Genomic DNA, 24,154 nt, shown 5'->3' with positions numbered 1-24,154 from the left:
AATTGCAAAGCTAAATAAACCCCATAGCAGTCAGGCAAGATCTAAAGCCCTTTCTGCATGCAGCTGCCCAGCACAAGCTGCTAGAGGCCGCTGTTCTCTCAGGAGAGGAAGGCCATAAACTGTCAAGAAGGGACTTTCTCTTCCCAACACACACGCCAGCTCCCCACAAATATATCTATCACCATGAAAAGGCAGAAGAAATTGATACAGACCAAGATCACAGAGGCAAACCCTGAGAAGGAGATAGACTTAACCAGTCTTCCTGAAAAAGAATTAAAAATAAAGCTCATAACCATGCTGATGGAGCTGCAGAGAAATATGCAAGAGCTAAGGGATGAAGTCCGGAGGGAGATTACAGATGTCCAGAGGGAGATTACAGAAATGAAAGAATTTCTGGAAGGATTTATAAACAGAATGGATAAGATGCAAGAGGCCATTGATGGAATAGAAACCAGAGAACAGGAACGCACAGAAGCTGATGCAGAGAGAGAGAAAAGGATCTCCAGGAATGAAACAGTATTAAGAGAACTGTGTGACCAATCCAAAAGGAACAATATCCGCATTATAGGGGTACCAGAAGAAGAAGAGAGAGAGAAAGGGATAGAAAGAGTATTTGAAGAAATAATTGCTGAAAACTTCCCCAAACTGGGGGAGGAAATAATCGATCAGACCACGGAAATACACAGAACTCCCAACAGAAAGGACCCAAGGAGGACAACACCAAGATACATAATAATTAAAATGGCAAAGATCAAGGACAAGGACAGAGTCTTAAAGGCAGCTAGAGAGTTTTAAAGGTCACCTACAAAGAAAAACCCATCAGGCTATCATCAGACTTCTCAACAGAAACCTTACAAGCCAGAAGAGAATGGCATGATATATTTAATGCAATGAAAGAGAAGGGCCTTGAACCAAGAATACTGTATCCAGCACGACTATCATTTAAATATGAAGGAGGGATTAAACAATTCCCAGACAAGCAAAAGTTGAGGGAATTTGCCTCCCACAAACCACCTCTACAGGGTATTTTAGAGGGACTGCTCTAGATGGGGGTACTTCTAAGACTAAATAGATGTCACCAGAGAAAATAAAATCACAGCAAAGAAAGCAGATCAAATACTAACTAAAGGCAAAAAATAAAATCAACTACCCACAAAAGCAGTTAAAGGAAGCACAAAAGAGCACAGAATAAAACAACCAACATATAAAGAATGGAGGAGGAGGAATAAGAAGGGGGAAATTAAAGAATGACCAGATATTGTTTAAAATAGCTCAGTAAGTGAGTTAAGTTAGACAGTAAGATACTAAAGAAGCTAACCTTGAACCTTTGGCAACCACGAATCTAAAGCCTGCAATGGCAATAAATACACATCTTTCAGTAATCACCCTAAATGTAAATGGACTGAATGCACCAATCAAAAGACAGAATAATAGAATGGATAAAAAAGCAAGACCCATCTCTATGCTGCTTACAAGAGACCTCAAACCCAAAGACTATAGGAACAAAGAAAGACTGAAGGAACAAAACAGCAGCAGAATCACAGAACCTAAGAATGGACTAACAGTTACCAAAGGGAAAGGGACTGGGGAGAAAGGGAGGGAAGAGAGGGATAAGGGTGGGGAAAAAGAAAGGGAACATTACGATTAGCATGTATAATGTAGGGGGGGCATGGGGAGGGAGGTGCAACACGAGAAGACAAGTAGTGATTCTACAGCATCTTACTACGCTGATGGACAGTACTGTAATGGGGTTTGTTGGGGGGATTTGGTGAAGGGGGGACCCTAGTAAACATAATACTCTTCATGTGATTATAGATTAATGACAACAAAATTAATTAATTAATTAAAACAAAAAACACAAAGCTTAAAAAGTATTTATTGGTTGAATAAACTTAAGTGATGCATTGTTTAAAAAGAGATTTAAAGATTCTTTTAAAATCTAAAAAAGCTTTTATGTGCATAGAATATTCTTATAGGATATACCCAAGAACCTTTTAATACATTTTTCTTTTGTGGAGGGGCACTTTTTCTTTATTGTATAACATTGACTTGTTATGTTACATGGAGCATTTAAAAAAATAAATAAAAGTGACAAAATTGCTATCAAAAATTCAAGGGACAATGGTAAGAGGTTAAAAATACACCAGTTCTACAAATGAGACAGTGTATATAACTGAAGAACTTATTTCATGATGTTTCTATGTATCCTGAGTCTTCTTTTCTAATTTCTATTTGTTTCTTAGTGTGAGTGTCCCTGGTTTTCAGCCAGTACAATCAACCACTCTTTTATTCAGTTACATATGTGCATAGTTTTAAGACATCAAATAATTCTTTAAAACTTGGAATAGAGTCAGCAAAGCCCTGGCCCCTATTCCTGCTCTCTAAAAGGAATAATTTTCTATCCTCTTAACTGTGTGATTTTTATTTATAGTCATAATTCTGAATGTCCTTATGCTGCTATTTTTTGGTTATACAGTTTTAAAAATTACCAAGTAACTTTTTACAATGCAAGATAAGGGTTTAGCAATTTTATACCACCACCAGCACATATGCACACTCATACACATTTCTTCCTCTCTACTCTTAAAATATCATTGCACTATAATTTTTGGTTAAATCAATATTCGGTGTTTATATTATTATGGCTATATGATTTACCAGAGCAACCTATGTGCCATATTAGATTACATTTCTTTTTTTTCTTTTTGCAAGTTTTAGTTTGCTCCAGATTTAATATTGCCTTATTTTCACTTGCCTAGTTTTGTCTCTACCTATACTAACTTATCTCCAATTCTACAGAAGTCTCTGTCTAGTATGTTCCAATACTTCAGGTAATCTATCAAGTTCATTTTTTTGCTTGAAAATGTCCCACTTTGAGCCCACAATCATTGTTCTATTCCAATGTGCAGTGCTTGCTCTCCAGGCCTCCTGAAAAGTACCAGCCTAGGATCATCTAAGACTTGGAAGTTTCCTCTGCCTTTCTCCTGTGTTGAAACTGGTTTTAGATCCCACAATCTTTCTCTTTTTAAAAGTTTCATCCTTGTTGGGGAAATTATATACTCCAGTAACTTCCTAAGAAAGGATACATGGGAGATAATTTTTTAGGCATTGTAAACCTGCAAATGCCTTTATCCTACATCTCATGGTTGCTTGATGATTTAGCTAGGTACAAAATTCTAAATTGAAAATAACTTCTCAGAATCTCCTAGTTTTCAACATTGTTTTTTAAAGTCCAATTACATACTGATTCTGGATCCTTTGCATGCTTTCTGATTTTGTCTCCTATTAGGATCTTCTCTTTATTTATTCTTAGTGCTGTCCAGCACAGTGTACCACAGGATGAGTCTTTTTCTTCATTTATTGTGCTGGGCACTCAGGTATGGATTTGGAAACTCATATGTTCATCAGTTCTGGGAAGTTTTCTTATATAATTTATTTAATAATTTTCTCCTTGCATTTTCTCTGTTCTGTTTTATTTTGTTTTCTTGGAACTCCTATTAGCTGTGTGTCAGAGCTTGACGAATGATCCTCTAATTTTCTTGCCTTTTCTATAGTCCATCTCTTTGTATTTTTATCTTTTTTTTCTGGGAAACTTCCTTGACTTTCTCTCTCAGACCTGCTACAGCATTTTTAATTTTTGCTTTCATATTTGTAATTTCCCAGAGCTCTCTTAAAAATTTGCTTGTGGATGATTATCTTTTTATTTCTCTGATGATGTTGATGGTAATTTATTTTTATTTTTTAGCTTTCTACTCCTTGAATTGCCTGTTCACTTGGAGTTTATTTTTGTGTTTGTTTTGATCTCTTCTCTTCAAGTTGGAGGATTTCCTTGAATGTCTGGTACTACTTGACTGGCTAATAGTTAAGAATAGACACTAAAATACTCATCAGAAGTTCTGTGTCAGTGTGCAAGCATGTCAAGTAGGAAGCATCACTTAAAGGGTGACCAAGCCATTTCACTGTACATTCTAACTATCAGTACTTTTAAGACTTTTCTCTTGGGCTAGCCCATTCCACAGACAGACAAGCATGCTCTCATCTTGTTTAGAAAGGTATATTTTCAGCTGCTTGCATCTATGGGACTGGGTGGAAAAAGAGAACTGGAGGTCTTACCGTTAGGTATGATGTATTTCACCTCATCCCCCCTAAGCTTGCCTAGTGTCTAAAATCCAGAATTCCTTTAGTTCAGCCCCTCCAGAACATTAAGCCTCCAGTCATTTGCCAGGACCAGGAAGAGGCTGCCCTCTCTACTCTCAGATGTACAGGAGGGAATCAACCTTTCCAGTTTTCAGCACCACCTACACCACTACTTTGATAGGCTCTGGTGCCTCTGATTCCTAAGACTTGGATGAATCAGTTTGCTTCTTGGCTTTCCACTGCCAGCTTCAATTTCAGCTCTCTTGGGCTGTCTGGTACTTTCATTACCACTTTTCAATGCTTTTCAAAGCACTTTTCAAGTGCTTTCCTGCTTCCAAAATGTCATAATTGTTTCCTCACCTATTTTTGCAAGTTTATGCATTTTTTAAAAAACATTTCCTATCTTCAGGGGAAAAAAAAGAGATAAATATATATATATATTCAGTCCGTCATGTTAAACCTCTATCCACCCCATGAAATCCTGCCTTCTGGTTTCTAAGATACCCCTGTTTGGTTTCCTAACTTTCTAGAGTTTCTTGCCCTGTTTTCTTAATTGGCTTCTCCCACTCTGTTCAATGTTTAAACAGGAAGGGCCCTAGGGCTTGCTCCTGGGCATCTACTCTTTACATTCCTTCTCTTACACGACCTCATCTGCATCAGGGTCGGGTTCAAATACTATCTACAGCAAAAGAAGACTTCAGCTTCCACCCTAACCTCTGCCTAGTGAACTTCTCCTCTTGTGTATCTCTAAGCATTCCAAACGTAGAATTCTTGATCTCCTATCCAAAACCTGCTATCCCCTAAAAACTACTCGTGCCTAAGTCTGATGTTTCAGTTACTCGTACCAAAATCTAGGAGTTATCCTGGATTCCTTTTTCTCTCACTCGAAGCATGCAAGCCATCAAGACCTAGTATGTCTTCCTCAACAAAAATCCAGAACCCACCTTTCTCTAGCGCTACTAGTACCATGGAAGCCCTCACCTAACTTCCTACCATAGCCTCTTAATGGCTCCCTTTGTTTCTCTTCTTACTTTCCCCTTCTCCCTACCTACAAACAACAGTTCCTCCACAGTGACAAAGTAATCTTTTTGAATGACAGATTATGGCACACCTTGGTTTAAAACCCTCCAAAGGCTTCCACTGCTCAGAATCCTTACCTTGGTTTGTAAGGATTTATATAATTTTACCCTTTCCAATTTCTTTAATCTCATCTCTACTCTGCCCCACCCCCATCCCATACTCTGGCCACACTGATTTGCCTGAACATGACAAGCTCATTCCTGTCATTGGGTTTTCACATGCTATTTCCTCTATCTGCAATGTTTTTCTTGTTGAGCCTCAGTTTAAATGCCACTGCCTTTGACTGTCCCTGACCAAATCTAAAGTAGCTACCCAGTCACTCTATTTGCATCACTTTCTTTTCACCCTCTGCCTAGCACTTAGTACTATTTTTTACTTGACGTACTTGTTTACTTGTTTCATCTCTCTCTCTGTCTGTCTGTCCTACTGGAACATAAGCTTTATGACAGTGGATATCTCATCTCTTTGTTTAGAGCTGTATTCCCAGCACCTAGAACAATGCCTGGTTAGTAGCTGGCACTAGTAACGTGGCCAGGGAAAAGAACACTGAGTACAAGTTCCCAGAGAAGTCAAAAGTTTTAAGTGTTATAAGGAAAGAGGTGATCCATTATACTTACGCTAATTAAGTATCAAAAAAACTAGCATTCTGAATAGAAACGAGCCTTATAGGTATGTAAATAGCTGACAGTATGTCACAAGTTGGTTTTATTGGACTATTGACATTTTAGGCAGATAAATCTTTGTGTCTGTGTTTGTGAGGTGGGAACTGTCCCAGGCACCGCGGGATGTTTAGCAGTATCTCTGGTCTCAACCCTCTGGATGTCAATAGCACTGTTCCAGTTGTGACAACCAAAAATGTCTCCAGACATGCCAAACGTCCCTGTGGGACAAGATGTTCCCTGTGGGTGAGATGTTCCCCAGGTGAGAGCTACTGTGATAAAAGAAACTTCTCTGTGCCATAGTGAGGAAGGGGTCATCAGTCCTTAAAGGCCTGGCATGCCAGGCTCATTCAAAGTTTATGTTCTTTAGCAGCTTCAGCTACTCAGAGCCCACAGGCAATAAAACAATGGCTTCAAGAGTTCCTAAGCAAGAGCTGCTGTGAGGGGATGTGAAGTCTAGGGGGAAACTTGAGGAGCATGGTCTTATTAGTTGCAGGGGGATTCTGTCCTGGAGGAGGGGAAACGCTATAAAGAACACTTATTAGGGCAACTGATGAAACTGGAATAAAACATAATATTACAATGTTATAATAAAGTATTATGATAATATGAATTTATGAAGTTGATAACCTATATTTTAGTTATGTAAGAGAATATACCTTTCTCTTAGGAAATACACACTGAAGAATTGAGAGATAAAGGGCCATTATATACATTACCCTTAAATATTTCAGAAAAACCTTTTTATATAGTTATATATAAACAGATCTCTGTAGAGAAAGCAAATAAGTAAATGACAAAGCAAAGTAAAATGTTAAGAATAACTGAATTTGGATAAACGGTATATATGTGCGTTTCTTGTAAGATTTTTGTCTTCAAGTTTTCCAAATTTGAAATTTGTGGGTGAAATTGTAGTATTTCCAGAATATCTCGCCTGGCTTTAGTTCATTTGCATATCCTAAGGGGTAGAGACAAGTTCATCTCCATATCAATGGATAATTACCTGGGCAACCGAGGGCTTATCCGAACCTGAGAGGTTAGGGGGAGGTTCTTGCTTGCTTCTGCGGTAGCAGAAGAGATGGCCCGGACTGCAGTTTGAAGGCAATAAATAGACTTTAAACTATATTTCTCCCTTTGACTGATAACTTTGCCCTGGGATTTACAAAATTATTTTCAAATAAAAAGCTAAAAAATATTGGCTTTGGTAAACAATTTCATTGAAGTAATCTGGAAGGTTAAGATGTTGACAATATTCTTAAGAAACAATTATGTTGTGCAAACATCAAGGATCAAAAATAAAAAACCTAATCTGAGTCCCCGTGTTACTAATTTGTGATCCTGGGAAAATCACCAAAGCCTCGCCGAGCATCAATTACTCCACCCGAGTGCTGTTGGAATGAGCAAAGGAAAGAATGCATTTAACAGCCTTTCTGCTACAAGCCACTGTAGAAGAAAGTAGGAGTAGGAGCCACGAAAGCGTCTCACGTTCTTAAACTGCGGCTCTTCCGCTGTCACTTTTCTAAGGCCACTGGCTGTCCGCCTCCGCTAGCTAGGACACCGCACACGCTCGCCTCTGCAGGCGGGCTGCGCACGCGCGGTTCCCCTCTCCAGCTGGTACCGGCAGCTGCCCAAGAGCGCAGGCGCCTAGCCTAACTACTTGCGGGCCCGACCGCGCGCTAGGGGACCGCAGCCTCGCTCTGGCCTCGCCCCCTCTTAACGTCGTCGCGCGATCGCCCTGGAAACGCATTCTCGGAGGAACTGGCAGCCCCAATGGGAAGGGAGCGAGTGCCACGAACAGACCAATAGGGAGGGAGCGGTGCTGGGTTTAAACTCGAGGCAGAGCCGGCTCCTCCCGGTGTGCTGCGGAGGAACGGCTGTAGGTCGGTGGTGGGTTCAGGTACTCTGCGCGTCGGGGCTCCAGCGCTCTGCCCCTCCTCACCGAGCTGCTGCCTGGTGAAGAGGAAGCCATGGCCCTCCGCATCACCAGGGTAAGTTGCTGCGGGCAGTGAATAACCGCGGCCTTCCTCGCTGGCTTCCTGACCTCTCATCCTGTGCCGCCTGCCGGAGGAGGCTGGAGGGTCGGTGGGTCCCTGGCATGGTGGGATAGTTTAGGGTACCGGCGGACAGAGAGGAGGGTGAGAAAGAGACGGGACGGGCCTTGAATAAACGGGAAGCGGGGCCGAGGAAAGTGGTGGGCCTACAGAAAACCTTTTTTAATAGGTGATGGGCTCCCACCAACTGCATTACCCCCTTCCCGGAAAGAAGGTGCTTGCAATTAGAGGCTTTTCGAATTCCTTTTAAACGTAAATTGGTGGTATTTTAAGACAGGCAATTCCTTAATAGGTGAGCGAAAAGGTTCTGGGAGGAAACTGACTTATCACAGAGATAGCAGAGACCCTGGAACCCCAGCTTCCTCTGGTTCCCATTTACAGCGGCTTTTCTCCCGAGAACCTCCTTTTGTCCCACCTTAATTAACCTTATCTTACTCTAACCTGGCTGGGCCAGCTTTAAAGTGGTCTTGCTTTTTTCAGAACACGAAAATAAATGCTGAAAGTAAGGCGAAGCTCAGTATGGCAGGCGCAAAGCGCGTGCCTGTGGCTACCGCTGCAGCCTCTAAGCCCGGGCTGAGGCCGAGAACAGCTCTTGGAGATATCGGTAACAAAGTCAGTGAACAGCCACAGGCCAAACTGCCTCTGAAAAAGGTAACTCTTCTGGCCCAACCTCTGTGTGAGTCCACCTTCCAACTGTGACCCCTGATGGAGAATCATTCCATTCCCATTCATCCACAGGAAGCAAAACCTTTCGCTGCTGGAAAAGTTACTGCTAAAAAAATACCAAAACCTCTGGAAAAGGCCCCCGTGTCTGTTCCTGTACCTGAGCCAGAGCCACAACCTGAGCCTGTTAAAGAAGAAAAACTTTCGCCTGAGCCTATTTTGGTAAACTTATTTAACTGTTTTAGAGTCGGTTGATAGTTCCTTCCCCTCATTTTCCTAATGCAGGGAATAGCATTTGAATATAATACTTGCAGGGTGCTACGACTACCTCCTGCTAAGCACTTTACACATATTAACTCACATATATACTCTCTTAGTTAATATTGTTACATACATCTAATCGGTGGCACATACTGGATTCAAACCGAGGCTGTCTGGCTTCAGAACCTATACTTTAAAGCATTTTGTTACATTGCTCCCCTTTGTTAATGTATTGAGTAGTAGCTGCCTGGACTAATTAAGATTTTGCCATCTTTGGTACAAGCCATCTCACTAGAATTTATTGATTGGAAACAGATTGTTCTCTTGAATCTTTTTTTTTTTTTTTTTACTCCTTAATGTGACCACTGACTAATTAAAGCCTGTAACATTGGAATATATAGCATATATAAAGCAGAAAGCAAAAATAGCAGAAGATCAGTTAACACGTAAGTCTCAAAAACTAAGGACTTTTTTATTAAATACCAGGTATGTTAATATATCTACTCCTATGAAAGAAGAAACAGGCCATCTAGGAGAGGCTGCTTTGCTGAAATTATATGAATTGCATTCTAAAGCTCTAAAAACTTAGTTAAAACTGGTTGGGAAAATGATCTGAAAAATCATTCACCCCCCAGTTCCTTATAACTAAGGGTAAGGGATCCGAGGCTGTTGCTTTAGTGTTGACCTTCTGGGCATAGTACATGAAACCTGTAGCATACATAGTTTTTAATTGGCTATACCAAACTACCTGAGATTTTCTTGAAACATTCTTGCCTTTGCTTTTCCATCCTCTTTCATTTAGCTAATAATATTTCCTTTTTTCAAAAGAGCTCAAACGTCAACTCCTGAAGCTTTCCCTAACTTCCCTATCCTTGTTCCTATAATTAATCTCCTTAATTTACTTCACTTATAAATTCAGAGCCTCCTGAGAACACCATAAAGCCAGTGCCTAGCACAAAGCTTACCTTGAAGAAAGTGCTTGCTAACTGTTTGAACAATGAGATGATTGGAGCTTGAAGGAAATGGTTAATGATATCAAATCAGTTAATCCCTAGCAGTCAGGACAAAACTTGTGTTCTTAGCAGTGAGAAGCAGTCCATGTTTTGAAATAAAGACTAAAGACTGACTTGTCATTCATTTGGATTAACTTCACATGGTGCTGATAAATAGATTTATTACTTATCAGTTTCCTTTGTAGGAAAGTCTAGAATATTTATCTGCTGCTTCTCTGTTTTACATGTTAACATTAAGGTTGTGCGGACTTCAAACTGGGTCAGTCTGAGTTGGCATTTCACTTTTCATATTAATCACTTCCTGAAGAGAAATTGAATACATTTGGAAATGAGATACTTTTCCTCTAAGAAAATAAATTACATGTCTATTTGGTAGATGGTTTATTGAGTTGGTACCAATAATCTGAACTTCCTTCCCAGAATGTATGTTCCTCTTTGCTGTTATTTCAAAAGGTCTCTCTATTTCAAGGTTGACACTCCCTCTCCAAGCCCAATGGAAACATCTGGATGTGCCCCTGCAGAAGAATATCTATGTCAGGCTTTCTCTGATGTAATTCTTGCAGTGAGTGATGTTGATGCAGAAGATGGAGCTGATCCAAACCTTTGTAGTGAATATGTGAAAGATATCTATACTTATCTGAGACAACTTGAGGTCTGTATTGTTATTTTCTAAACTGCATCTAGCTTTGTTAAAGGTATTTTCCACTAACAGTTTACAATAATACAAGCAGGACAAGAGCAACTTCTTAATAGTAGATTCCATTTTCAAATTCTCCTTCATGGAATAGCAAAAATAAAAATCACTAAACAAGCCAATGGATTGCCATTTTGAAGAGGGAAAGTTCAAAGTGAGAGTGAATACTGTCATGGCTCTCTCTAATGAGAAGTCTACAGGTTACGTGTTACATTTTTATCTATCGCAGTTAGAAGCAGACAAGTCCCATACTCTGGGTATAAGGACGATAACAAGCAGGAGATAGAAGGCGATGGAGAATGTGCTGGAAAGAATATAGCTAACCCCAACACAAGGTGTTTTAGGTCAATGTGGCTAATGTGCATGCAATATCAGGGAAATTATTCTTTGGATTCAAGAGGAGTACATTCAAAATCTAAAGTTTTTAGTTCCCTTCCATTTCATCCCACTTCTGAAACTTGTTATTAGTGGCATTTGCCCTTTCCCCCCAAAATCAAGAAAGCATTCTATATACTTAACAACATAAATCTGTATAGTTACCAAATTTACCCAATGTTTGTTTACAATGCATTCTCTTCTCTTGATGTCATTAGCATCTCAGTCTCTTGCCTGGTTCTTTGGAACATCTTCATTTTCTACAGGACCAGCCTTCTGCTTTGGGCTTCTTTGCCCTTTTTAAAAGTTTGTGTTAAACTGGAGGAGTAGCTTTAGCAGATGGATATGCTCGTTTTTGATGGTTCATTATTCTCCTTACCCATGGTGTTTTTGGGGTTTAAATCCTGGAGCAAGAAAGTGATAACTCATGGGCTCCAGCTGATCTGGGAGCTGCCGCTATTTTCTCTCCCTCATAAAGCCTCAGGTTCCTGGGTTTAGAGCCTTAAGTGAAAATATCTGAGAGGTAGCAGAGTATCTTTATTTGGAAGAACTGGGCACAGGGTGTGAGGCGAGCAGCAGTGATGGTGAGTTGAACACAGTGACGGGTTTTTCATAATGGCAGATGTTACTGTCATATTTAATATTTGCTTTCTTCTTCCTCAATGATAGAGGTGTTTGTAGTGACTATATGAATAATTAATAAGGGTAAGAACTGTTAGAGATTCTAAATGCTCCAGAGCCCTTCTGTGGTGACTGATATTTTTGGTCAGAATTGTCACATGAAGTCTTGCTTGTAAGAATAATCAGCAATTCTTTTGCAGGAAGAGCAAGCAGTCAGACCAAAATACCTACTGGGTCGTGAAGTCACTGGAAACATGAGAGCCATCCTAATTGACTGGCTAGTACAGGTTCAAATGAAATTCAGATTACTGCAGGAGACCATGTACATGACTGTTTCCATTATTGATCGGTTCATGCAGGTAAGAATAATTCAGTAATTGAGGGTTCTCTCTCTTCAAGGTTCTTAGGTAAGTCATAACAAATAGGCTTTCAGCTGAAGTCTGTCTTGAAAGTTAAGGTGTCATTGATTTTGCTGTAGGAGTGTGTCCTTCCATCTTTCCTTTATAGCTCTGTGTCCTTTTTCAAATGCATATTATTTATTCATCCAATTGACATTCCCACTGCAGAACAACTGTGTGCCCAAGAAGATGCTACAGCTGGTTGGTGTCACGGCCATGTTTATTGCAAGCAAATATGAAGAAATGTACCCTCCGGAAATTGGTGACTTTGCCTTTGTGACTGACAACACTTACACTAAGTACCAAATCAGACAGATGGAAATGAAGATTCTAAGGGCTTTAAACTTTGGACTGGGTCGGCCTCTACCCTTGCATTTCCTGCGGAGAGCATCTAAGATTGGAGAGGTACAGATTTCCTGAGAACCGTTTAGAAAAATTAATTAGGTAATAAACTGCTGGCTAAGCAGATCTAATTCAATAGACTTATATACCTAAGTACATGAGGAAGAGATAAAGATGTTCTTTATTTCTAATCAAGCTGCACATTAATATTATCATCAAGGCCTTTATGGGCACTTGTATTTGGGAATTTATAGGCAAACTTTTGTAGTACACTTAATGGGCATGCCACTTACTGCAAATGCAGAGATCTCTAACAGAAGCTCAGTGACCTGTGGGTTTTGTTCCAGGTTGATGTTGAGCAACATACTTTGGCCAAATACCTGATGGAACTAACTATGTTGGACTACGATATGGTGCACTTTCCTCCTTCTCAGATTGCAGCAGGAGCTTTTTGCTTAGCACTGAAAATTCTTGATAATGGTGAATGGGTAAGCTCTGTCCCACAGACCTAGGTTAGCCCTACGCTTAGAAAGTGTTGCCTGAGTACAGAACTGTTTTCATTATAAAGGGCAATTTAAATGACTCCTAAATGTGGCATCTACTGAGGGAATGATTGAAAATGATCTTATTTGCAGTGTCTTCACAGAATGCTTCCATTTTGTTACCTACTTTCATCTTTCTGAACCCCTCTGAGAAAAGCAGAGCAGCTGCTACACTTTACAGATGGAGAAGCTCAGGCAGGCCAAATGACATGCTAGAAGTTTGTTCAAAATCATCGATTCAAAACATACTTCTATGTGCCATGTGCTACTGTAGGCCCTAATAGCAGAACTAATAGAATAGTGAATGAGAAAATTGGCTTCAAGGAATTTGGAATCCAGGTTTGGGGTGGACAAATCAGCAATTCCAAAACTTCTTAGGTTTGAGCACATTAATGTTCAATAGGTTAAAGCACAGGACCCTAGAGGAGTATGAAAGAAGAGCACCTGGGGAAGATGGGGCCTTAGGCTTATCTTAAATTTCATTATAGTCAGTCATACATTATCCATCTCCCTACCCTACTCTTGAATAACATCTAGAAATTTTATGGAAAACCATTATTGATGAGCATTATTAACATTAACTTTTGCTATCTTAGACACCAACTCTCCAGCATTACCTGTCATACACTGAAGATTCCCTTCTTCTTGTTATGCAACACCTGGCTAAGAATATAGTCATGGTGAATCGTGGGCTTACAAAGCACATGGTAAGTCAATCGGGGCAGTGTAGGATGTTGGAGGAAAAAAGTGAAAATAATTAAGACTTAATGCCTACTAATGCATAGCTTATTTTTAAGTTGATTTTTAAGTGAATGTCTGTACCATAAGATCATCTGGTGTTTTCTCCTTCTCCAGTAATTACTATGCTTTTGTCTTTCAGACTATCAAGAACAAGTATGCCACATCTAAGCATGCTAAAATTAGCACTCTAGCACAGCTAAATTCTGCACTACTTCAAGATTTAGCCAAGGCTGTGTCAAAGGTGTAACTTGTGAATTTTAGTTGGATGGAATACTATAATATCTGCAAATAAAATTGGCACCATGTGCCATCTGTACATATTCTATGTTACTTTTACTTACTTTTAATAAAGTTTGTGGTCTTTTTACTTCTTCATACCTTAACTCATTTTAATGTGGTTACTTCCTACTTTGTAGTAACCTAAAAGTTACTTTAAAAGTGGGAAATATAAAAGGAAGAAAAGTGCTTGCAGTTTACCTGAGAACCCAACTAACGTATATAATTGTTTCTCATATAGTTTTTCTTGGCTCTTATTTTGTGTCCCTAGCATTTACTTTATGAATATGAATTACTATGGTCTTGAAGTCATTAAAAACCTTCACTTTCATAGGGCACAAGCCCAGTCAGGTTGGAGAATCTGCTGCCTAGTTCTACTTAAGTAAAACTTTGCCACCTCAGCCTTACTTCCTGTTTTCTTCTGGTGGCTGCTGCCATAATTCTAAGTAATCTACTTTGACCTCTATTTCTTACCAACTTCAGCTAGTACCAACTTTTTCACTTGGGAAAATAAGAACTTAATATACTAAACCTACATTACTTTTTGTTTATTGGTTGAAAAAATAAAACAGGATCCTCAAAACATGTAGAAGTGTCTAAAACTTAACCCTTTCCCACAATTGTACGTCTCATTTGCATCTATCTACCTGAAGGATATCAACATGTATTTGGGCATTACATTCCATAGTGTGGATATTCTTGGAATGTACAACCATATTCTGTTGACATTCAGATTGCTTTTTCTCTGCACCTACAGACAATGTGGTTTAAATATTAAACACCATGCTTTACGTGCACTGGGTTCTAAGTGTGTGTTCTAACTTGTGGCGGGTACTGCCAAGTGACATTCTCAATGTCAGCAGTATACAAAGGTGCTGATTTTCTCTGCATCCTTGCCAGAACTGAAGGTAATCATTCTCTTCAATTTCCTAAGTTTGGCAAAAATATTCTACCTTGTTTGCTGTTTTAATTATACTTCCTATGGCTGCTTGAATAAATTGTCTCCTTGTCGGTATGTCTTTTCCAGTTTGTCACTTGATTGTTTATGCTGTCATCTGCCATGCAGACGCCTTGAAGTTTTTGTATTACTGAATTTTTTTCTATCGTTGCTTTTGGATTTTCAGTCTTAAGATCAACTCTCCAAATCATAAAAATCCTCTAAAATTTTAAAGATTCCCTAAGTAAACATTTTGTACATGATTTGTGGTAGGATTCTTACTTCGAGATGGGTGCCCATTTATGTCAGTATATGATCTCAATCATCCAGTCCAACGGAAGTGAAACACTAGTGCCCATCTCTTGTTCCTGATGCTCTTGTTTTCTGTGATTAAATTTAACAAAATTTACCTGGTTGGTAAGATGAAGCTATCACTATTCAAATATTTGGGGGCAATTTCAAATACAAACTTAAAAATGTTCAGTTACTGGAAAGCTGTGAGCTTTTTGACTGCAGTATGTGTGTGGTGTACAGTACTAGCACAGGATGGACTGACACTCTTCCCATCCAGAAACATTTCTCTCCATTGAGGCTTGTTGCATGCCCTTCAATACGATGCTAGAATTAATTGTGTAATTACTGTACTTAGGGTTAGTGCTGGTTTTAGGGGGGTTTTTTGGTCATTGTGAATAGGATATATTTCCCTCTTCTGCTTATATTGCTAGTTGTGTTTTCCTTATCGAGCTGACATGAAATTTCTTGATTTGTTCTTAGTGGAGTTTTTTAGGCCTTAAATCCAAGAATTTAATTTTTTCAGTATTTATGATGTTTATTTAGAATCTCCAAAATCATCATTGATAAGTAGACCTCTGTCTTACTACCCAATTGGCATCTCAGGTATTTTTAACATTTAATGTCTCTGCTGTTGAGCTTTAGGTGATTTTTTTTATTTTAGGTATTTTTCTATTCCTTTGTACTGTTAATAGGCATGGCTGTGGAATTTCATTTGTTTTTCTCAGCTTAGATTAGGGTTTTTCTCTTAATTTGATACAGTGGTCCACATTAGAGGTTTTCTAAAGTATATTTGAATTCTTCCTTATGATAGATGTAATCTGCTAATGTTTCATTTGGAAAATTTTGCGTCATATTTGAGAAATTGGCTTGGTTTTTGTTATGGTTATTTTCTGGCTTTTGTCTTATTTTACCAGTTTTATGGTGGGTTAAAGAGGTTTTCATCTTAAAAGTTTTATAATTTTGAAATCATTGAAAACTGGCTAAATTCATAATGGTGACATTATGAAAATGGTCACCACAGTAAGTCTAGTTACCATCTGTCACCATACAAACTTACTATTCACTATATTCCTATGCTGTCCATTGCATCCCAGCGTCTTATAAGTGGAAGATTGTACCTCTTAATCCAACTTCACCTATTTGGTTCATCCACCACTCTCACCCACCCACCCAAGATCGTTTGTTTCTGAAATCCTCTATTTTCTGGTTAAGTTATAGTTTATTTCATGCCCCTCTTTGATGTGGAGATTATTTAACTGCTTATTCTGTAAGTAGTTAATTTTTTTGTCAGGCATGTTTATATTGGTGATTTAAATTTCATTTGGTCTGCAAAAAGGCTTTTTAAAATTGTTAATGGTTTCTCTGTAGGTACTTGGTTTATTTCTGTAAATATTCACTGGACATAGGGATTTATTTCTTAATAAGGGACAAAGTTCTAGTGATTTATGTAGGAAAATATTAAACTAGAGGTGTAGAGAAAGTATGAGGAGTGGTTATATACATGTGTGTGGGTGCACTCATTTTCTTTTTCATAGCCATTTGAAAGTAAATTTAGGTATCAAGACTGTCACCATAAAATACGTTATCATGCAATTCATAAGAATTAAGGTCATTTTCCTAAGTAACCATGATCTTTATCACACTAAGAAAATTAAACAACTCCATGTGTAAAATGCAGCACATCTTCAAACTGCATCAATCATTCAAAAAATGTCTTTTCTAAGTTTTTCCTAGTCCAGGATCCAATCAAGAGATGCATTGTTTTTTCCACACAGAGCAATTACCCTGGTTTTGATTTTCAAGGCCTGGGAATGAATTGTCTGATTCATCCTTCATAGTTAAATTCAGGCAAGTTAATACATAGTTAAAATGTATTTGGCAAGAATATAGGAAATCTGTACAAGTAAAGCATCACTTTGGAGCCACAAATTAGTTGTTACACTACTAGTGATACCAGATTTGGTCATCTAGTTAAGGAGGTTACCTCCAGATACAGCTTGCTGTAAGGGTGCTGTTTTCACTTTTGTTTTAGTATCCATTAATGTTACCCGCTTTGGATCATTTTTCTCACTGGGAGTAGCATGATGTCTAATTGTATCATCCCTTCTATATTGGATATTCTCTAAAGAATAGCTTCCCACCCATACCTGTCCTTTATTTTCCTCTGGATTTTTTTCTAATTGCTAAAATCCATTAGTGACTCAAAAAAGTGTCACCCCCAAACAGCAACATCATCACCTGAGAACTTGTTAGAAATGAAAATTGGAATTGATTACTTGGACAGGCACCTAGCAATCTGTTTTAACCAGTCTTCCCTGTTATTTTGATGCGTAGTCAGATTGGTGAATACTGTATCATCTTTGTCCCCAATTTGACCGGTGGACACCTGATAGGGATAGGCAATTGATTAAAAGGATGAGACTGATGTGAGATACTGGAAGACACACTGGATAAAGTGTCAAGGTCAAAAAAGAACAACAGAATCACTTTACACTTTGTTTACACTCTGTGTAAAGTCAAATAATGAAACAAATGTTTTTCCAAGAGTTTGGGGGTAGGAGTGGCCATCCCACTGTGCATTTTGAATCTAACTTACCAAGCACTGTATTACTTTGACAATAGAGAGGAAAAATGGGAGGATCATTATGTGATAAAGTATAATTCAGAGGAAACAAGCTATACGAGTTCTTCTGTTCAGAGAGGTCCATGGTGCTGTGGTTGGGCCACAAGGATGGAAGTGACCCTTGCAGGACCAACCATAAAGAACTACATGTCATTTACCTGTGCTGCATATTCTCACTGAATTAATTTATTCTCATAATTCTCAATTACCTGCTCACTGACCAGCTGAGAAAACTCAATTGTAGCCTGCATATCAGCAAGCTGACACTTGGGGCCACCTCTTAAATGAGCACAAATCTTCCTGAAAAAGCATAATTTCACGCAGACAGTCTTAGGTTCAAGTAGCTGCACTACTTGGGGGCCATGTCTTAATTTGGGCCACTTGTTTCTCCACCAAACTAGGGATCTGGACTTTATGAGCTCAAATCAAACCTACTTAACCCAACAAGGTTTCTCTTTCCCAGCCTGTCGGGCATACCCACTTTCCAAGACCGCGTGGATGGAAAGGGTTTGCTAAGATGGATCAAAAAATGGCCATTGGGGCAGAGCCAAAATGGCGGTGTGAGTAGTTCAGTGGAACTCTCCCAAAAATATATTTAGGAAAATACAATAAATAAAACTATTCTTCAAAGAGACACCAGTGGATACAATACAATAGCCAGGATACATCTACATCTGCGAGAACTCAACATCACACGAAGGGGGTAAGATACAAGCCACAGCCAGGCGGGACCCAAACACCCTCCCCACCCGAGAACCCGGTGGGAAGAAAGGAGTCAGAATGGGGAGGGAGTGAAAGCCCAGGACTGCTAAACAACCAGCTCTAGAAATCTACACCCGGAGCGCAGACACAAGGTGCACAGGGTGCTGGATATTACAGAAATGGAAAAGCAAAACCTGCAACCAGGTCCCCACAACTGGTGCCCCTGAGACAAAAGAAAAGCAACTGCTTTTTGCAAGCCTTAAAGAGACAGGGACCCCACAGCTGGACGAAGTCGTCCCGGCACACTTAGCTAGCAGCTGGGAATCCTGGAGAACTTTAGGCGCCCTAACCCCTTGGGTGGCAGGGCAGCTCTGAAGCCCCTCATGGCACTAAGCAGCCTTACAGTCGTTCCCCCAATGGGCGCAGACCCCGACACACTGGCCCAGTAGTGGGAGACTGGTAGCACATGCCGGAGGCGGCCCGCGTGCGCCAGTGGCGCCCGAGGGGACCAGGAGTGGCCCGTGTGAGCCTGTACAAGCCCGCCGCAGCAGTAACCGAGCAGCCTGGGAGCGGCCCGAGCGTGTTGGTGGCCACGGCGCCAGAGGGGCCCGGGAGAGGTCCATGCAAGCCCGTGGTTGCAGCAACCAAGTGGCCTGGGAGTGGCCCACACGTGCCAGCAGTGGTGGTGCCAGAGGGGCACGGAAGAGGCCAGGGCGCAACTGTGGCGGTGCCAGAGGGATCAGCCGCACTCCCAGCAGCTGACCGGAATCCCAGCCCAATGCACAGCTGCCTGGGCCAGACCCAAAGGCTGCTGCTGACACATAGCAGCCAAGCAGGGGCACCACTATGGCAGAGGAGTGCATCCGGCATGCCTGCCACTCCCTGCAGGGCTCTGCGCTGCTCTGACAGAGACCCCACCCACAGCAGTTTAGGGGATTAACTCGGTGGTTGCTCCAGGAGTGCAGGTAACCGACACAGGCAGCAGAGAAGGGCAAGGCGTCCAGCAAGCAGGAAAGGACTTCTTCTCCCAGCTGACACACCTGCAACCTGCCTACAGCCAACATTATCACCATGAAAGGCAGAAAAATTTAGTCCATTCTGAAATAGTCCAGACAACACCTGAGACAGGATGTGCACAGACATACCTTACCAGACTCCCTAAAAAAGAATTCAAAATGAAAATCATAAACATGCTGATGGATCTGCAGAGAAATATGCAAGAGCTAAAGGAGCAAGTACAGAGGGAGACTACAGAAATAAAACAATCTCTGGAAGGACTTAAAAGCAGAATGGACCGGATACAAGAGGCCATTAATGGACTAGAAACCAGAGAACAGGAACGCATAGAAGCTGACACAGAGAGAGATAAATGGATCTCCCAGAATGAAACAACATTAAGAGAACTGTGTGACCAATCCAAAAGGAACAATATCCGCATTATCGGGGTACCAGAGGAAGAAGAGAGAGAAAAAGGGATAGAAAGTGTCTTTGAAGAAATAATTGCTGAGAACCTCCCCAAACTGGGGGAGGAAATAGTTGCTCAGACTACAGAGGCACACAGAACTCCCGAGAGACAGGACCGAAGGAGGACAACACCAAGACACATAATAATTAAAATGGCAAAGATCAAGGACAAGGACAGAGTATTAAAGGCAGCCACAAAGAGAAAAAAGGTCACCTACAAAGGAAAACCCATCATGCTATCATCAGACTTCTCAACAGAAACTTTACAGGCTAGGAGAGAATGGCATGATATATTTAATGCAATGAAACAGAACCTTGAACAGAACAGAACAATGAAACAGGCCTTGAACCAAGAATACTGTATCCAGCATGATTATCATTTAAATATGAAGGAGGGATTAAACAATTCCTAGACAAGCAAAAGTTGAGGGAATTTGCCTCCCACAAACCACCTCTACAGGGTATTTTAGAGGGACTGCTCTAGATGGGAGCACTCCTAAAAAGAGCACAGAACAAAACACCCAACATATGAAGAATGGAGGAGGAGGAATAAGAAGGGAGAGAAATCAAGAATCATCAGCCTGTGTTTATAATAGCTCAATAAGCAAGTTAAGTTAGACAGTAAGGTGGTAAAGAAGCTAACCTTGAACCTTTGGTAACCACAAACTTAAAGCCTCTAATGGCAATAAGTACATACCTTTCAATAATCACCCTAAATGTAAATGGACTGAATGCACCAATCAAAAGACACAGAGTAAGAGAATGGATAAAAAAGCAAAACCCATCTATATGCTACTTACAAGAGACTCACCTCAAACCCAAAGACATGCACAGATTAAAAGTCAAGGAATGGAAAAAGATATCTCATGCAAACAACAGGGAGAAAACAGTAGGTGTTGCAGTATTAGTATCAGACAAAATAGACTTCAAAACAAAGAAAGTCACAAGAGATAGAGAAGGACATTATATAATGATAAAGGGCTTAGATCAACAAGAGTATATATCCATTATAAACATATGCACCCAATACAGGAGCACCAACATATGTGAAACAAATACTAACAGAATTAAAGGAGGAAATAGAATGCAATACATTCATTTTGAGAGACCTCAACACACCACTCACTCCAAAGGACAGATCCACCAGACAGAAAATAAGTAAGGACACCGAGGCACTGAACAACACACTAGAACAGATGGACCTAACAGACATCTATAGAACTCTACATCCAAAAGCAACAGCATACACATTCTTCTCAAGTGCACATAGAACATTCTCCAGAATAGACCACATACTAGGCCACAAAAAGAGCCTCAGTAAATTCCAAATGATTGAAATCCTACCAACCAACTTTTCAGACCACAAAGGTATAAAACTAGAAATAAATTGTACGAAGAAAGCAAAAAGGCTCACAAACACATGGAGGCTGAACAACATGCTCCTAAATAATCAATGGATCAATGAACAAATTAAAATGGAGATCCAGCAATGTATGGAAACAAATGACAACAACAACACAAAGCCCCAACTTCTGTGGGACGCAGCATAAGCAGTCTTAAGAGGGAAGTATATAGCAATCTAGGCATATTTAAAGAAGGAAGAACAATCCCAAATGAGTAGTCTAATGTCACAACTATCAAAATTGGAAAAAGAAGACCAAATGACACCTAAGGTCAGCAGAAGGAGGGACCTAATAAAGATCAGAGAAGAAATAAATAAAATTGAGGAGAATAAACAATAGAAAAATCAACGAAACCAAGAGCTGGTTCATTCAGAAAATAAACAAAATAGATAAGCCTCTAGCCAGACTTATTAAGAGAAAAAGAGAATCAACACAAATCAACAGTATCAGAAACGAGAAAGGAAAAATCATGATGGACCCCAGAGAAATACAAAGAATTATTAGAGAATACTATGAAAACCTATATGCTAAGAAGCTGGAAAACCAAGGAGAAATGGACAAATTCCTACAAAAATACAATCTTCCAAGACTGACCCAGAGAGAAACAGAAAATCTAAACAGACCAATTACCAGCAATGAAATTGAAGTGGTAATCAAAAAACTACCCAAGAACAAAACCCCCAGGCCAGATGGATTTACCTCGGAATTTTATCAGACATACAGAGAAGACATAATACCCATTCTCCTTAAAGTTTTCCAAAAAATTAGAAGAGGAGGGAGTACTCCCAAACTCATTCTATGAAGCCAACATCACCCTAATACCAAAACCAGGCAAAGATCCCACCAAAAAAGAAAACTACAGACCAATATCTCTGATGAAAGTAGATGCAAAAATACTCCACAAAATATTAGCAAACCGAATGCAAAAATACATCAAAAGGATCATACACCATGACCAAGTGGGATTCATCCCAGGGATGCAAGGATGGTACAACATTAAAAAATCCATCAACATCATCCACCACATCAACAAAAAGAAGGACAAAATCCACATGATCATCTCCATAGATGCTGAAAAAGCATTCGACAAAATTCAACATCCATTCATGATAAAAACTCTCAACAAAATTGGCATAGAGGGCAAGTACCTCAACATAATAAAAGCCATATATCATTAACCCACAGCCGACATAATACTGAACAGCGAGAGGCTGAAAGCTTTTCCTCTGATATCGGGAACAACACAGGGATGCCCACTATTTTTGAACTGTTTGTTCCAGTTCATTGAAGAATGCTATTGGTAATTTGATAGGGATTTCATCGAATCTGTATATTGCTTTGGGCAGGATGGCCATTTTGACAATATTAATTCTTCCTAGCCAGGAGCATGGGATGAGTTTCCATTTGTTAGTGTCCTCTTTAATTTCTCTCCCCACTGTTATTCAACATAGTACTGGAGGTCCTAGCTGTGGCAATTAGACAAAACAAAGAAATACAAGGAATCCAGATTGGTAAAGAAGAAGTCAAAGTATCACTATTTGCAGATGACATGATATTGTACATAAAAAACCCTAGAGACTCCACTCCAAAACTACTAGAACTAATATCGGAATTTAGCAAAGTTGTAGGATACAAAATTAACACACAGAAATCTGTGGCTTTCCTATACACTAACAATGAACTAACAGAGAAATCAAGAAAACAATTCATTCACAATTGCATCAAAAAGAATAACATACCTAGGAATAAACCTAACTAAGGAAGTGAAAGACCTATACCCTGTAAAATACAAGACACTCTTAAGAAAATAAAAGCAAAAATGAACAGGTGGGGCTATATCAAGCCGAAAAGCTTCTGTACAGCAAAGGACACCATCAATAGAACAAAAAGGTATCCTATAGTATGGGAGAATATATTCATAAATGACAGATCCAATAAAGGGTTGACATCCAAAATATATAAAGAGCTCACACATCTCAACAAACAAAAAACAAATAATCTAATTAAAAAATGGGCAGAGGAGCTGAATAGACAGCTCTCTAAAGGAGAAATTCAGATGGCCAACAGACATGAAAAGATGCTCCACATTGCTTGTCACCAGAGAAATGCAAATTAAAACCACAATGAGATATCACCTCACACCAGTAAGGATTGCCACCATCCAAAAGACAAACAGCAAGAAATGTTGGTGAGGTTGTGGAGAAAGGGGAACCCTTCTACACTGTTGGTGGGAATGTAAATTAGTTAAACCATTGTGGAAAGCAGTATGGAGGTTCCTCAAAATGCTTAAAATAGAAATGCCATGTGACCCAAGAATTCCACTCCTAGGAATTTACCCGAAGAATGCAGCAGACCAGTTTGAAAAAGACAGATGCACCCCTATGTTTATCGCAGCACTATTTATAATAGCCATTAAATGGAAGTAACCTAAGTGTCCATCAGTGGATGAATGGATAAAAAAGAGGTGGTACACATACACAATGGAATATTATTCAGCCCTAAGAAGAAAACAAATCCTATCATTTGCAACAGCATGGATGGAGCTAGAGGATATTATGCTCAGTGAAATAAGCCAGGTGGAGAAAGACAAGTACCAAATGATTTCACTCATATGTGGAGTATAAGGGCAAAGAAAAACTGAAGGAACAAAACAGCAGCAGAACCACAGAACCCAAGAATGGACTAACAGTTACCAAAGGGAATGGGACTGGGGAGGATGGGTGGGAAGGGAGGGATAAGGGTGGGAAAAAGAAAGGGGACATTACAATTAACATGTATAATATGTGTATGGGGGTACAGGGCGGGCTCTACAAGACAGAGAAGACAAGTAGTGATTTTACAGCATCTTATACTACACTGATGGACAGTGACTGTGATG

The 24,154-nt window shown here is 39.8% G+C and overlaps 1 protein-coding gene across 1 annotated transcript; it reads left to right on the top strand.

Moving 5' to 3' along the window:
• Window positions 1-7,520: 7,520 nt before the first annotated feature.
• Window positions 7,521-13,952, top strand: CCNB1 (cyclin B1). Its single transcript, XM_017675902.3, has 9 exons — window positions 7,521-7,864; window positions 8,408-8,578; window positions 8,666-8,812; window positions 10,334-10,516; window positions 11,755-11,913; window positions 12,121-12,357; window positions 12,642-12,782; window positions 13,433-13,543; window positions 13,717-13,952. Exons 1-9 carry the CDS (start codon window positions 7,844-7,846, stop codon window positions 13,822-13,824), a joined length of 1,278 nt encoding a protein of 425 aa, XP_017531391.2. The 5' UTR covers window positions 7,521-7,843; the 3' UTR covers window positions 13,825-13,952.
• Window positions 13,953-24,154: the final 10,202 nt, after the last annotated feature.

Source organism: Manis javanica, chromosome 1, assembly GCF_040802235.1.
Source record: "Manis javanica isolate MJ-LG chromosome 1, MJ_LKY, whole genome shotgun sequence".
NCBI classification, from domain to species: domain Eukaryota; kingdom Metazoa; phylum Chordata; class Mammalia; order Pholidota; family Manidae; genus Manis; species Manis javanica.
The sequence above is the reverse complement of the archived record's forward strand: the minus strand, read 5'-3'. Positions and strand labels throughout refer to the sequence as shown.